Source organism: Hirundo rustica, chromosome 1 (genome assembly GCF_015227805.2).
Source record: "Hirundo rustica isolate bHirRus1 chromosome 1, bHirRus1.pri.v3, whole genome shotgun sequence".
NCBI lineage: Eukaryota > Metazoa > Chordata > Aves > Passeriformes > Hirundinidae > Hirundo > Hirundo rustica.
Window position 1 is genome coordinate 14,332,040 of NC_053450.1, and position 16,026 is coordinate 14,348,065.

The 16,026-nt window shown below is 41.1% G+C and overlaps 1 protein-coding gene across 1 annotated transcript in view; it reads left to right on the forward strand.

Annotated features, from left to right (window-relative positions):
• The first annotated feature begins 6,738 nt into the window (after positions 1 to 6,738).
• The window catches only part of EIF3H (eukaryotic translation initiation factor 3 subunit H), a 91,256-nt gene continuing 81,968 nt past the window's right edge, over positions 6,739 to 16,026 (forward strand). Inside the window, exon 1 of the mRNA XM_040077417.2 lies at positions 6,739 to 6,876. Within this exon, the coding sequence (XP_039933351.1) occupies positions 6,757 to 6,876 (120 nt within the window). The 5' untranslated portion in view covers positions 6,739 to 6,756. The remainder of the gene's footprint in view (positions 6,877 to 16,026) is intronic.

Genomic DNA, 16,026 nt, shown 5'->3' on the forward strand with positions numbered 1-16,026 from the left:
TGTTTGTCCCTGGGGGTTTTTATATTGTTGCAGCTCCCACTTCTACCATTTTTCTATTGCTCCTGCACCTTATTACTTTTCATTTACTACTTCAAATTAAAAAAGCAAAAACAAAACAAACAAACAACAACAACAATAAAACCAATTCCTTCTACTTTGATTGTCTTGAAAAAATTGTGGAAAAAAATGTGGAATAGACCTCAGCACTGGTATCATTAACTTCTAAAATCACAGCTAGCCTCATGAGAAATAATAGTAATTAAAAATCCAGCTGCAAAAAATGCCCATTCATTTATGTAGCCTGATCTTAAATTTTCCCATTGAGCTCCTCTGTGGAACGTAGTAAACACTTCAGAAGGTGATTATTTATCAGTGAAACAGGATATTGTAGATGCTGTAGAAATAAGTATGCAAAAGTCCTGACTTCAGTGAGTTGCAGCTGATGATCAGTGGTATCTGAACAAATTTGGAATGGAGTGCTGCCTCATTTATCAAGGAGAACCTACCTTAACTTGGGTTGGTATGCCTGGGGATATTTTATTTCTTTGAGTCTTAAATTGCTGTGGTCAGCAGGGCACAAACAGCCAAAACTCCTGAATTACACAAGGCTTATACACAAGGCTGGTTCCTGAGGCTGGAGATGGAATTTGGAATTTCCCTGCACGTGGCAGACAGTGCTGCTGAACATAACTGCAGTTATAGGTTCTAGACTGTTACAGAGGCATGCACCTGGCAAAACGGCATGGTGAGATCTGAGGGTCCCTGTTATATTTTTTGTGGGGGAAAACAAAGGAAAGAAGAGAGTGAGCATTTAAGAGATCTTGTCTGTTCCATGGCTTCGGAAATGTTATTCACAGGTCTTCTTGCCATCCTTCTGTTTTCGCCCCATGCTGCAGGATGAGAGCTGAGTAGGTGTTCGGCTGTTGGCCAGGGTCAACCCACCACAGATACCTTCACAGATACACAGAGGGACCTCTTATCATTAGGATTTATATCCCAAAGGGATATAAGAATGGCTTGTAAAGGAGAGGTTCCTATCAAAAGGTGTCCTGTGAATAAGAAAGGGATTTCAAAAGGAGGAGAGGCCATGCCAAGCACGGAATTATGCAGAATAGCTTTATACTTGAATGTGAAGATTAAGTACAGCCTTAAAATCACTACACTCCTCCCAAATACAAGCCTTACTTTACATGGAAAAGAGTTAAATTCTTCATTGGTAAGCAGTGCACAAATCTGCTGAGGCAGTTATAGGTACATTCCCTTTGTGGCACACTGAAAAGGGTCATTCATATGGAGATGTACCACAAGCCTGTGTCTCCCCATGTTTGAAAGCTTGAGCTTGATGAACACATCACCTCTTTCAGAATACTGAGGTTTTCTGACCTTGAAACTTCTGTGAACTGCAAGATATTACAAGGCAATTTTAAGTTTGTGTTAGAATCTTTTGCTACTGAGTTTTGGAGATTATTTTACTGGAAACAATTTTTTTTAACGTAATTAATGCTAGTTTAGGTAAATTTAGTTATTTATGCAAGTTTGTATCTGGGTGTTGTTATGTCTCAGTGCAAGTACAGACTGTTATGTGTGTCCTAAGTGATTCTTCCCTATTCTTCTACACTTTGTGATAATGAAATTAAACTATTCATTATGCTTAGAAATACTTGGAATTGCTGAGAAGGCAGGGAAGAAAAACACGAAATTCAGACATGACCTATTTACCAAGTGGTAACAAGTCATTGCAGGCTAGCCCATCTCTGGTGCATGGTCTTAGCCTGCAGCATACACAAATGAAACTCAAGTTGGTTTAGCCCTTAAGGTAAAGTCAGTCTGATAATTTGGAAGGGATTATTTCTTTGAACCCTAATCAGATAATTTCTATTTAGCATCTCTAGTTCTGCTCACAGCCCTGATATGGTGCAGAGGTGCTTTGGGGGATATGACACACCTCAGTTTCATCGAGGTTGGAATTAAAGGGTTTTGTTTATTTCCAGCTGTCTTTTGATTTAGAGTATAATTTAAAAATGATTAATGGAGATTGTGTACTACTTGCATTTTTCTAAAGTATTTTGTGATGAAAATCTTCTGTTTTGTAGTTTTCCTGAGTAGCTTGGGCAACGTTTCTAAATTCTTCACACTGACATCCTTTTAGTGACCTCCTTTTCAAGAATTCAGAATTTTCAACGGTGAAATTTTTTATAGCCTCTTGCCTCCAGTGGTTTGGTGAGTTTTGTAAAGTAGAAAGTTTATATTTGTTTTTCATTTTTCATGTTAATCATAATTAACAAAATTGACTCAATTATTCTGGCAGTGTATTAAGTAGTGAGCCCCATGCCAGTCCCTTGCATAGGGATATTTTGGGTGCCCACAGCAATATCTCTGAACATGGTGATGTTCTGTGCTGTAGCTACTTGTTGGGGTTTTTTGGTGGTTTTTTGGGGTCGTTGTGGGGGTTTTTTTTAGTTTTGGTTTGGGGTTTTTTTGGTTGTTTTTTGTTTTGGTTTGTTTGTTGCTTGTTGTTGGTATTTTTAAAAAATACATTGATTTTCTATTCAAAAACTTCATAGGCCAGGATAATACACATATTTGTATTATCCCAGGAGTTTTCATTCTTTTTCAGATCCCTAAGAATTTGCCAATGGTAAAGCACTGTTCATTTACTGTCAGAAGGTAAGTTTTTCTATTTAAATGCTCTTCAACAACATCTTTGAAGTATTCCACAGATCTCCAGCAGTCCATGGATGGGAGTTGAAAATCACTGAATTACCGTAGTATTACTTCCTACTTTTTGTTTTCTTTAAATAAAATTATTTGATCAGATTTAGTTTAACAGGGACAAGTGCCAGATACTGCCCCTGGGACAGGGCAACCCTGGCTGTGTATAGACAGGAGGATGAAATGCTGGAGAGCACTGCCATGGAAAGGGACCCAGAGTTTGATGTCAAGGCTGAACATGAGCCAGCAGTGCCCTGGTAGCCAGGACAGCCAACCCTGTCCTGGAGTGCATCAGGCACAGCATTGCCAGCTGGGCAAGGGAGGGCATTGTCCTGCTCTGTTCTGCACTGGGGAAGCCTCCACTTGAGTGCTGACTGCAGTTTTGGTCACTACAATATAAAAACAATATTAAACCATTGAAGAGCATCCAAAGGAGGGAAACCAAGGTGATGAAGGGGCTTGAGGAGATGCTGTATGAGAAGCAGGTCTGTTCAGCCTGGAGGAGACTGAGGGGAGACCTCAGCACAGTTTACAACTTCCTCAGGAGGGAAAGCAGAGGGGCAGGTACAGATCTCTTTGCCCTCATGACCAGTGACAGCACTTAAAGAAAGAGCACAAAGCGGAGTCAGGGGAGGCTCAGGTTGGATATCAGGAAAAGCTTCTTCACCCAGAGGGTGCTTGGGCACTGGAACAGCCCCCCAGGGAAGTGGTCACAGTATGAAACCTGAGAGAACTCAAGAGACATTGAGACTACACTCTCATGCACATGGTGTGAGTCTTGGGGATGTCCTGTGCAGAGCCAGGAGCAGGACTCGATGATCCTGATGGGTTCCTTCCAACTCAGCATATTCTATGATTCTATGATTCTATGATATTGCAAATGAAAACTGGATATTCATGTTAATATGACAGCTAAGTGAAATAATAATATTGAATTAAACAACTTCATTCTCTAGAAAAACTTCAAAAGGCATGCCAGTGGGAGTGCAGCCTTCAATCATGGAAACCTAAAGGCAGGACTCAAATTTTCAACACCTACATGATGGCTGAGCTTGATGGCCACAGCACGCTGCCCTGTGCGTGCAATTGTTATTGCATCAGCCTCTCTACGAACTGTAGAAAAAAAACGCTAATCCCACTGCACGAGCATTTCAGTCTCTTTGGGGCACAAGGCACATTTGACCTCAGTGATGCTGCCATTCTGAACTTCCCCTTCAATCTCCATTTAAGAATTATTTTCCCAATGGAAAATGTAAAGTGGGATTCATCCATCCCTGCTTTAGACATCGATCACAAGGTGTCCTTAGCAGAGCTGGGTGTCCAGATTTCATGTCAGAGTCAATGCAGTTCTAGTCAGCGATATCAATGGCATTTAGGATATGTTTTGCCTTGCTGGGATGATTATTATACTGGATTCTTTGCTTCAATTTGTTCCAGCACCAATGCAAGCAACTGATAGGGATTAGTCTAAGTGATGTTAGAATTGTTTTATAGGAACAGGCAAATGTTGGGTATATGTCTGCAGGCAAATACAGATACATTTTAATAGTGGTGTTGATAAATATGTTCCTCACCCTTAATTAGAAATTACTGTTAACTACATTGTTGAAAAGATAAATTTTTATGAAGTAACATATTTGGCATAGTGTCTGAACAGATTTGGGGGATTTGGTAGGGCTGTCTTTCACAGCCTGTTGCGCTTTTCAGAAGGAATCTGAAGAGCAGAGTTTGAAATTAAACTTTAAAAATGCACAAAAACCCCCTATCTCAAACAAAACAGAGCCACAAAGCAAAGCCAACTGTTTTAATGCAGTGCAAACTCATTCGTGAGAATTGCATGGGAAGTTGATAGTTCAGGGATTTGTGTAATGTTAAGATTCTGCACTGATGCCTCATTACTCATTCTCAGGACAGGCATTCACATCACTCCACAGCTGTTTGCTTTTTGTAAAGATAATACACAAAGCTTTCAAATCTATTAGAAGTATGTCTCCTTCAACACATGCAGGTTTATTAGTGTAAATCCCCCCTCAAGACCAGAGTCTCCTCAACCATGCTGGGGAGCCTTCACTGAAGCCCAGTGCTGGCCCAGCAAGAGGGCTGGGAATTCATGTCACTGTGGCATAAGAACCACCCAACGTGACCACAGAAATGCACAGATGGAGGTTCCTGGGCCATCAGAAATGGTTTGCCAGGGGCCAACTGGCACCTCGACCAGGGAAGTGACTCTTCCCCTCCACTCAGCACTGGTGAGGCCACAGCTCAAATCCTGTGCTCAATTTTAGGGCCCTCATTACAAGAGGAGCATTGAGGGGCTGGAGCGAGTCCAGAGATGGGCAGTGGATCTGGTGAAGGGTCTGGAGCACAGGTCTGATGAAGAGCAGCTGAGAGAGCTGGAGGTGTTTGGCCTGGGGAAGAGGAGGCTCGAGGGATACCTTATTGCTCTCTACATCTCCCTGAAAGTGTTGCCCAAACAGGTTCTTTCACCCAGTGTGCAAGAGGCCAATCCACAGAGAGTTGAGGTATTTGATTTATTTACAGTTCTGTGCAGAAGGGGGTGCTGGGTGGCAAATCCCCAAAGCCAGCACAATGACTACCAAAACTTTTCACTGTTTATACATTTTAGCAAAGGCACTGAAGTGCATTTGTTAGAAGTTACTTAGTTATTCTATTAATTAGTATTCTATTGGTTAGTGATTCTCTTGCTTCTCATGTTAATTAATCCGCATGCTAAGTCTTTCTCTTCCTTTGCTTTGGTGGGTTTCTTAATCATGATTTTCCACTGCTGGAATTACCTTTTACCCCATGGGAGCTGATTCAGCCCAGCTGCTGAGTTGTCCTTATTAATTTCTTCCTTATCTTGGGGGCTCTGCCAAATGTCCGTGTGGCCCTAAATTCCACATTCTTTGTGTCCGCTGTCAGTGGCACATCATTCTTCCCAAGCTCTTTGTTCACCTCTCCCCTAGGTCTGAGATCACTGAAGCATATCCAGCACTAAACCTTAACAAGACAACAAGTATTTTTTTCTTTCTAATGCCTGCACATCATTTAGACCTTGTTAGCTGGTATCTAATTCACAGATAAATCTCCTTTCTTGTTGATTAGTCTTGAAGGTATACAAAGATCAAATGTCAAAGAGCATGCTTTCTTAATTTTTTTTTTTTTTTTTTTTTTTTTTTTTTTTTTTTTTTTTTTTTTTACATATTCCACATATTGGAACCAAATAAAGTTGTAGCTGATGGAGGTCGGCCTCATCTTCCAGGCAGCTACAGGATGACAGGAACAGAGGACATGGCCTCAAGCTGTCCCAGGGGAGGTTTAGGTTGGTCACCAGGAAGAACTTCTTCACAGAAAGGGCAATTAAACACTGGAACGGGCTGCCCAGGGAGGGCAGTCAGCATCGATGGAAGTGCTCAAGAGATGCCTGGACGTGGCACTTAGTGCCATGGTGCGGGTGACAAGGTGGTGTTTGGTCATAGGTTGGACTCGATGATCTTGGAGGGTTTTTCCACGTAAATTGGAAAGATTCTGTGATTCTCTGGAGAGGAAAGCTGACAGGGAAGGCTGTTTGGGCCCATCCCATGCGGGATGAACTGGGACAAGGCACAAGGCACAGAGCACAGGGCACAGGACACAGAGCAAAGGGCACAAAGCACAGAGAACAGGGAATAAGGTACAGAGCACAGAGCACTGGGCACAGCACAAGACACAGAGAACACATAGGGCACAAGGCATCGGACACAGGGCACAAGCCACACAGCACAAGGCATCGGGCACAGGGCACAGAGCACAGGGCACAGAGAACAGGGCACAGAGCACAAGGCACAGAGCACAGGGCACAAGGCACAAAGCACAGGGCGCCGTCTCTGCAATCACACCCGGCCCCCGGGGTGGAGCAGGGCCGCCAAGGCGGAACCGCAGCAGTACCGGACCCCGCGCGCGGCCCTCTGCGTTCCGCCCGGGGCCGTTTGGCCGCGAACCGCCCCGGCCGCGCCGCCGCTTCCGGTGTGGCGCGTTTCCCTTTCCGGCCGTGCGGGGGCAGCGATGGCGTCGCGCAAGGAAGGCTCGGGCGCTGCCGGCGGCGGTTTCGGCGCCGCTAAGGGCAAAGGCAAAGCCGCAGCCACGGGAGATTCGGCCGTCAAGCAAGTGCAGATCGACGGGCTGGTGAGCGCCGGGCCCGGAGCCTCTGCGGGAGCGGGGTGGGCGGGATGGCCGCATGGAGCCGCCGGCGGGGCCCGTCCGTGGGGCGGTGCCGCGGCGGAGCCTCGTGTCCTGCCGGCACCGGCGCTTCCCGAGGGGCAGGAACGGATTCCTGCCCCTGCCCAGCTTCCCGGCTGTGGCGGAGCCCCCCGTGCTCGTCCCTGCTGAAGGGAGCGGCTCCTGCCCTGTGTAAGCCAAGGCCGGGCCAGGGCAGAGTGCATTGTTTTTAAATGTCCCTTTTCATTTTTCAGTTCTACCGCCCCTGTGCCTAGAGTTGCTATTTTCAGCTTTCATACCCCATACTCATACCATATCCCCAGAAAACTCCTTAGGTGTAAGAGCTGAGAAGCACGATGGGTGGGTTTTTCCTTCACCCGTTGTGCCTTTTGTCATCTCTGTCAGGGCTGCCAGGACCTACTGCGTTTGGTTAACGAGAAATAAAATAAACTGACGGATTGGAGGGACTAAACAGAGAAGAGAGCCATTCTAATCCAGACAGTCCATGCAGGCCTAAAGTGGAAGAGCATCTACGAAAGTTTTTTCTTGGCTTTGCTGCTGGATCCTTTTGTGTTGGTTCGTGACACAGGGAAAATAGTTACTTCTTAAGGATAGAAACATTGTTTGGTACTTCATTGTCTTTGCCAAGTGTCAGCAGAATGCTGTGCCTCTGAACTGTGAAGAAGAGAGTTGGTACCGTGGTTATGAGAAAGAAGATCATAGTTTTGAGACAAGCTTTGAAGCCTGCTTGGCATTATTAGTGCTAGTCTTCAGCTCTTGTTCTGGAGATATATGGTATAGTAAATATTTGGGAAGAGGAAGGATATTTTATTTTTGTGTAGTAGATCTTGTGAAGGAGAAAATTTGAATCATGTTTTTTCTGCCCTGGTCTGTCCAACTATCTGTGCCAATGGCTTTGGTGCATGGGGCATTTTCAAGGAGGGGAGAAAACTGACCAGTTGTGAAATGTTCCTAAAAACCCGGTACTGCATAGCAGACTGCTCCTGCTGCAGGCTGGTGCCATACACTTTGATAACAGCTGGTAAATTGGATTTATTTTGCTCCTGATTTTTCTCTATCAGGCATATAATTTGTTTTATGAGCTGCTGTTGACTCAGATCAACTGTGAATGGACCTGTTGCTCTGCTTCTGGCAGTCCAGCAAATCTCATGATGTTTTTGGTTGTTGTTTCACGCTTTTTTCTTCCTTCTTGTGTTTTCCTCTGGTACAGCACAGTGGTGCCTCTCACATGGAGTCATTACAGATGGAGGTGATTTACTGAAAACTATGAAAGCTTTCACCTTTCCACCTCATGAAGATGTCTCCTAGACAAAGTGTTCTTAGGGCATTGGTTCATAAACTGACATCTCTGATGGAGAGCAATGTTGGCATAAATTTGCTTGCTTTGCAAACAAAGTATCTTCTAAGTCCTTCAGATGTCTTAGTGAAAGTCTTCTGAAGTGTTTGCAATGCCTCACTGATTTAAATGTCTTGTCTGCTCTCAGAAAGTAACAAGACTTCTTCATCAGTCATCTTAATGATCACCAGGGTGATTACATGCCAAGAATTCTGAATTCTGGTGCACATCAGGGAAGTTGGTGATCTCTTTCTCTTCAGTGGTGTCTCATCTCTTGGCAGTGTCACAATTAGTCCTTCAAATGGGGCTGCTTTGAAAGCAAAGGTATGTTTAGGGAGGTGGCTTTTGAGTCTGTGAGTGCAAAATAGAGGATGCATCAGTCATCTCTCTATGTGAGAATGTGAAAGTATGTTTAGAAAGTTTGCTATTTTAGAGGAATAGTAAAGTAAAAAAGCCCCTAGTATTTGTAATGAAAAGAAGAATTTCTAAATGTCAGGATGCTACCTTAAAACTTAATATGTAATGATGCAGCAATATCTATTGTTTGGGCCTCTTTTTAAAATCTGGTATGAATAGAGCATCCTGGAGTTAACTTCTTTCTTATTTTAATCTGTTCAATTTCTTAATAAATAAACTTGAATTGAAAATGGATTCCCAGTGTAGGAGGTCTAGTCTTTCTAAGAAATTAGAAAATGCAGGGTAAAGAATAACTCTCCAGAATCACATTATAAAATGTACTTTTCCTTTAGGTGAGATGTAAGAATTCATGTATTTGTTTTTGGCCATCCTGACAAAAAGATCACATTAAGTGCCATATATTCTATCCCGTTGTCTTTGCTTTTTTGTTTTAGAAATTTGAATAGAGATTCCATCATGTTTTCTCCACTCAAGTAGCCCCAAGAAAGCTTGTGTTTGTGGCAGTGAACAGGCTTGGGAAAGTGTGACTGGTGGGAAAGAACCTAGGGGTGCTGGTTGACAGCAACCAAACTTGAGCCAGCATGTGCCCAGGTGTCCAGAAAGACCAGTGGCATCCTGGCCTGGATCAGAGTGTGGTCAGCAGCACCAGGGCAGTGACTGTCCCCTGTACTCTGCACTGGTGAGGCTGCACCTCAAATCCCATGTTCAGTTTTGGGCTCTTTGCTACAACAAAGTCATTGAGGGGCTGGAGCATGTCCAGAGAAGGGCAACAGAGCTGGGAAAGGGTCTGGAGCGCAGGTCAGATGAGGAGCAGCTGAGGGAGCTGGGGGTGTTTAGCCTGGAGAAAAGGAGGCTCAGGAGAAATCTTCTCACTCTACAACTCCCTGAAAGGAGGCTGTAGCCAGGTGGGGTCGGTCTCTTCCCCCAGGTAACAAGTGATAGGACAAGAGGAAATCACCTCAGTTTGGTACAGGGGAGGTTTAGATTGGATATTAGGAAAATTTCTTTATTGAGAGGGTAGTTAAATATTAGAACAGGCAGCCCAGGGTGGTGCAATCACCATTCCTTAAGTGTTTGAAAAAAACATGTAGACCTGGCACTTAAAGACATAGTTTAATGGTGAATACTGTGGTGGGGTTGGGTTGATGGTGGCACTTGATGATCTTAGAGATCTTTTCCAACGTAAACAATTCTATGATTCTTGCAAGTTGTCAGAAAGAATTGCACAGCAATGCTGTAATTTGCTTACTCCTTTTCTTTTTTTGCAAGAGGTGTTGATGGACTCAGGTTTGTTGTAGTCTAGAAATTCTTCAATAGGAACTGAATTTTTTTGTAATTCAGCTGCTGAAATTAATCAGATTTGGTTCACTGATATTATAGCCTTTTCTTTCAGTAAGGTGTAATAAATTTCAAACTATAAGATGATGGATTTTAGAACATAAGAAATAATGAACTCTGTTGAATGATTTTTAGGTTAACAGAAGACTATATTTCTGTCAAATCTTGGAGACTTCTCTAAAATGCTTCCCTAGTGAAACTTCTAACCCTACTACACTGTCTAAAATTGCACTTATGGAGGCCTTCCTTGGCATATTTATGCATTTCTCGTGATTGTAGTAGTGATATCAGGCAACATAGAAAACTATGAAGGCAGAAGTGAGCTGGTGTATCATTCAGAGGCATGAGATCTGGTGGGGTAAGTAGCATTTTTACAAGATGAACATCAAATTCTGTGTCATTCAGAAATTGAACTAATATCCAAAGCCAGATACTCCATGTGGTGGATTGTGGCTTCAGACCACTGATATGTAGGTGATGGATATATGGAAACTTTCTTCTGGAAAATGACAGCTGTGGGCTGGGAGATGGGGAGCTCTTAGCAACACAAGTGTGCTGCTGGGCCAGATAGGTGTTTTTATTAATCACATTTGCCTTCAGAGTAGTTACAAGGCACTATGCTTTTACTGGGCAGGTGTTTCATTCTTTGCAAATATTCTGCATGAGGTTATTCTAAGAAGGAAGGTAAAAGTAACTAAATTAATCTAACTAAATTCTTAAGCTCCAAAATTACTTTTTCTTTTTAAATCTTACCCTTGCATTTAGGTACACATTCAAAAAAATACACGCCTAGGAACGGTTTTGAATAACAGTGTTAGCTGACTGAAAAAGGTTTGCTTGTACATGGCTCTTGCATAGTGATACAACTAAATCCTTAACTCACGCTGAAGCAATAATATATGCATTGCTTTTGTCATTTCATTAGTGGGAATGGTTCTTTTTTTACTCAACTGTTGCATATGATTTCTTTTTACAGTTACGTCCATTGCATAAAATTCTTACAGATCGTAGGAAGTAGAAGAAGTTACGTAGGCTTCTCAAAATGCCTATAGGTCTCTATTCTTATATCTTCATAACTGCTGGTGTGCAAAAACCTTAATACTACTAATAAATTGCCACTAAACCTTAAGATATCTTTGTAAGTTTGTTTATAGTAAATACAAACATACATTGGCCAAAACATAAATATGTTAAGAAGATGGTTAGAAGCTGTTGGCCTTCTGTGTTTGTGCACCACCATCAGCAGTGTGGCTATAGTGCCACATTCTCTTGTGTCAGATATGACTGATTTAATCAAAGATTGTTACTTTAAGCTTCATTACATCATCCCTGATTTGGTGTTGCTGAAGTGTGCCTACTGCTCTGTATTCCTACCTATGCTACGTGTATATATAAGAATTTATTTATTTATTTATAAAAACATAGATAAGAATATGTGAGACTATATTTTTAAAAAAAACCCTCACATCATTATTGAATTCTTTTTCAGTAGTTATTCAATTCATAATGGTGATATTTAAATTGTTTGTGCTTTGTTTTTTTATTACCATCCGTTTTTGCCTTAAAGGGGTTGGATACATTGGACTGTATCCTCAGCTGTTCATAGGGAGGAGCCCTTCAGGATGATATGTTTGATCACAGTAAAGTACCATGGTTACTGAAAATCAGTCTCTTAAGACTTTTCTTGCAAAGGTTTGTGTGAGCACTTTTTAAAGTGACAACTTTTGACAACTTGAAAGAAAACAATCCATTTCCATAGTGTACTGGTGATGCCTATATTGAACTGGCTGAAATATCTGACATTTCTTAAGTTGTGAATATTGTGCTTTTGTGCTTTTCCTAGCATTTCTTGTGGTTTTGGTTTTTTTGTGTGTGTGTTTTGTTTTTTCCCCCTTCTTTACCCTTTCTGATGACTTTGGAAGAATGCACAGTGGTGGGTTCTGTGTGCTGTTATTTGTGGAGTTTCTTGATGTTGCAGAGCTGTAGAGTAGAATTTTAGGATATAATGTCCTTCGGGCTGTATTGTATTTTGTGTGTCTTCCAAAGGAGTTAAGATGGAATTTTAAGTTGAAGTTTAATCTTGTTGACTTTTCTTTGACCTGTTTCCCTAAAAAATCAGATCACATTATGCTGGCTCTGAGAGTTGGTGTGTGAATTGAATACTGGCTTGATGTATTCATGGATACCTTGAACCACGGAGAAGACAGGAGAGCTTTGTTTTATATTCTATTAATCTTCATATGTTAACAATGAGTTGCATGAATCTAACCCAGAAGGGAACTTCTGGCATATAATCTGTGTTTAAATTCAGAAGAAAAAGCATTAATGTGTTCTGATAAGTTGAAAGGGCAAGAGCCTCCTTGGAATATAACAGTTTTCAGGCTTAGTGAAATTTCTTGAACTGCAGTGGTTAAAGTAGCCATATCATGGTGGTCTGAGAATGCAAATTTCAGTGTGTTCTGTCAGTGGATAGCAATGGATATGTGCTAACAAAGCACAAACTTTAAATGATTTGTAAGAGTGCAGTGGTGAACTCAGCATCACCTAAGTATCATGGTAAGTGTACCCTAGTGAGGCATTTAGAACTGCAACATCTGGTATCGCTTCATACCGTGAAACTAGTGTGCTGACAAAAGGAGTTAATCTGAGTGTGGAGGTGGCTTAAATGTGTTGAGCAGTGTTACACTTCAAGACTTTAGGGGAAAATCTTACTTCAGAAAGGGCTTTTGTTTCTTTCACTGCATGCAAAGAGAAATAATGTGTTGCCCTCTACACTGCTGTCATTAGTGGTTAAAGTTCTCAGGTTTTTTGTCTCTCTTACAGTGCATATCGAACTGGTCTCTGTTGTGGTAATTGTGTATTCATAGCTCCTGTGAAAAACAGTAGATCTCGTGGTTCCTATTTGGTTGTGTTGATACTGAGAACAAGAGTGTTTCCACCAGATATCTTTCAAATAACTTCCTAACTTTTAGTGATGAAAATGTTACATCTGAAATGCAGCCAATAATAATGATTACCTTTTGTCCTGGTAGGTGTTAACTTTGACTCTGTGGTGGGGAGGTGACCAGTGATGGCTTTGTTGCTGAGACAGTGCATTATGTCTGCTTGCACACTGAACATTATTAGATGTTCTCCTTTGGTTTTCAGTTTATTGTAAGAGAATTAGAGCTTTGCAACTGATGTTAAGTGTGGTATAGGTGAATACACCGAACTGCAGGCCCTAGGGAGAAACCCAGCAGGTGCAGATACTGAAAGGCCTTTGGTGGTGTGTATGAAATGAAAACTCCTACACCCTATTCAGTCCTAGGACTTTTTCTTCTTCCACCTTTTAAATAAATATTACAGACCATATGAAAGGCCTTGTAAGAAGAGGAGTAAACTTTTTTTTTTTTGACTCCTAGTCTTTGAAAAAGGATCATGTATCTTCAACTTACTGTTGCTATAGTATTTTATTATTAATCTTTCTCTGCCAGAGATATTTTTTTTGGATATGGCTACTTTGGGTGTTGTTTTTCCATATTTACACACAACCTCAAAATACCTTCTCACTGATGGTACAGTTCTGAGCATACTTTTCTTTCATAATATTTTTTATCTTCCAGCTGTATTAAGATTGCAGACATGTGATACTGGCTTTACCAACAGTGTGTAGCAGTTTAATTAGGTTACCACATAACAGAATCATATCAGCTTGATGGAAAGTAAATAAATGGTTAATGTACCAAACGGAAAATATTCAGGCTCATGTATTAAATATTCTTGTTAATATTTTGTATGATTATTCCATAATCTAAAATCAAGACAGTAGAGCTTAACTTTGACAATGTCTTTTGTAATGTTCATACACAAAGTTACTTCAGCATAAGTGTGGGAATGTTTTTGAATGACTTGTATGTGGATATTTATTTCAGATAAGCATTCTGTTAATTCCTTTTGGCTTAATCAAATTTTAAAGTCAATTGAGAAGCTTATTTACTCACTGGAGTTTGAAGATATGCCTGAATTTTGTTTTATGCATGCAATAACATGCTAATTCTCTTTAGTAAATATTTGGGTTTTTTCTGGAAAGTGAGTGTTAGGATGTTGCTTTGAGCATTTAAGACTTGTTGGTCTTTGCCTTTGTTCTGTTCACACGTTGTATCCTGCTTTGCAGTGTGTTTGCTGCACATCCTTCCTGTTTCTTGGAGCCCATTTCTGTGCAAGAAGCAATGTGCATTCCCCTTCCTGTTTAGCAAGTTCTTTGGTGTTCAGGAACTTGGAGGTGTAAATCACTTACCAATATTTGGGGATTTTTTGTGCATACTTGAGAAAAGTATGCAGTCTGACAAAATGTTTCATCAATGTACAGATGAGTTTTGAGCACTTAGGTCTCGGGGTTTTTACTGTTACATTATTACCAATGCAAAAAAATTTAACTGTTTTGAAGCTTTTTAAACATTACATGAGATGTAGGATATTTACTGCAGCTGTCATCACTCCTTGGAAGCAATTGGAAAGCCATACTGCCTTCTCCATTGGCACTCTCAGTGATAAAATTAGGATGGTTGTTTTTAATCTCATTGTCACAGTAGCTGTTATTAGAAATGGAACTCTTCTGGAAGTGATTTTCATGTGGCAGAGTTCAGATGATCATACAAAGGCAAATCTCTGTCCGAAAGATGAGAAAACTGAAGCAATAACTGGCATTCATGGTTTGGGCTTTTTTTTTTTTCCCTCAATTTTATACTTTTAACTCAGCAGGAAAACTGAGACTCCATGCAGGCCTGGTTCTTTGGATTGCACTAGCTGTTACTAGGAGGATCTGTCTCTGTTGCAGCCCCTTAGCACAAGTGTTTGCCAGAAAGGCTGAGTGTTTCAATGTGGAAAAAATGGTTGTGAAAAAGTTATAAATTATTAAAATGATATAGAAGTCATGTCCGGTAGGGATTTTACTGGTTACTTGGAAGCATCTGTTGAATGCATATGGAGTCATGCTTTAATGACACACCCTTAAATAGCATATTGCAGTTTCGTTGTGCAGGGTATGTTTTTTGGAAAAGATCAGTAGTCTCAGATGAGCCCTCATTCCCTCCTCCCCATCTAGGTCTGTCTTTGCTAATTTTTGAAGGTCAAATAGATAAAAAACATGTCTTGCAGTTTTTCTGCAGCTTCAAAATGGTAGCAGTCTGGCACAATCTGATTAAAGAATAGTCTGTTAAATAAAATTGCTACTGCTGCTTTTGGCTGTCATCTTTAAATCTTTTTATAGGAAGCTGCTAGAAGTTGATACTGAAGAGAACCTTATACTTGCAATATATATACTGTACACTCTTTGCTTGGTGAGCGCCACAAATCTTGAACAATGGTGATTCACTGATACACAGAACATATGTGTCGACTGTATGTTGAAGTATAAATGTAAAGCTCTGGTGTTTTGAGCAGAAAATTTTGAAACAGTGCCTGTCTCTACTGCTTCTATATAATTTCCATATGTTGTGCTCTGAAGGAGTATATTCATCAGCTTTCATTCTTGAAATGATGGCTAGATATTGAATTCATTAAAAATAATAAATATGAATTGTGTTGGCAATTTGTAAAGTCTGCCTGAAATAGTCTGCCTGAAGACAGAATGTCTTCAAAAGTTTTTTGTTCGGTGAGATTTGGGAAATAGAAGAAATAATATACTAAGTAGTCCTGGGGAAATGCTCCATCCCACTTGCAACTAGCAGAATTTTGGATGTTAATCTCATTACATCCCAATCACTGCCTCCTGACAGTGTGCTAATAATGTCTAATGCCCTACCACTCACAGACTGAGGTCCTGGGGCTGTCTTTTGGAAATGTTTCTTTAAGGAAGTGATTCTGCAGTGCATGTGGCCTTGACGGTTTCCATGGGAATATGCATGATTCCGTGTACTGTGAAATGTGGGAGAGAACTACGTTTTACCAGTGTGTGAACACAGCAGTGGGGAGTTTCAATGCACATGTGTAATGATGCATTTTTGCTTACATGGAGGCAGTATTAA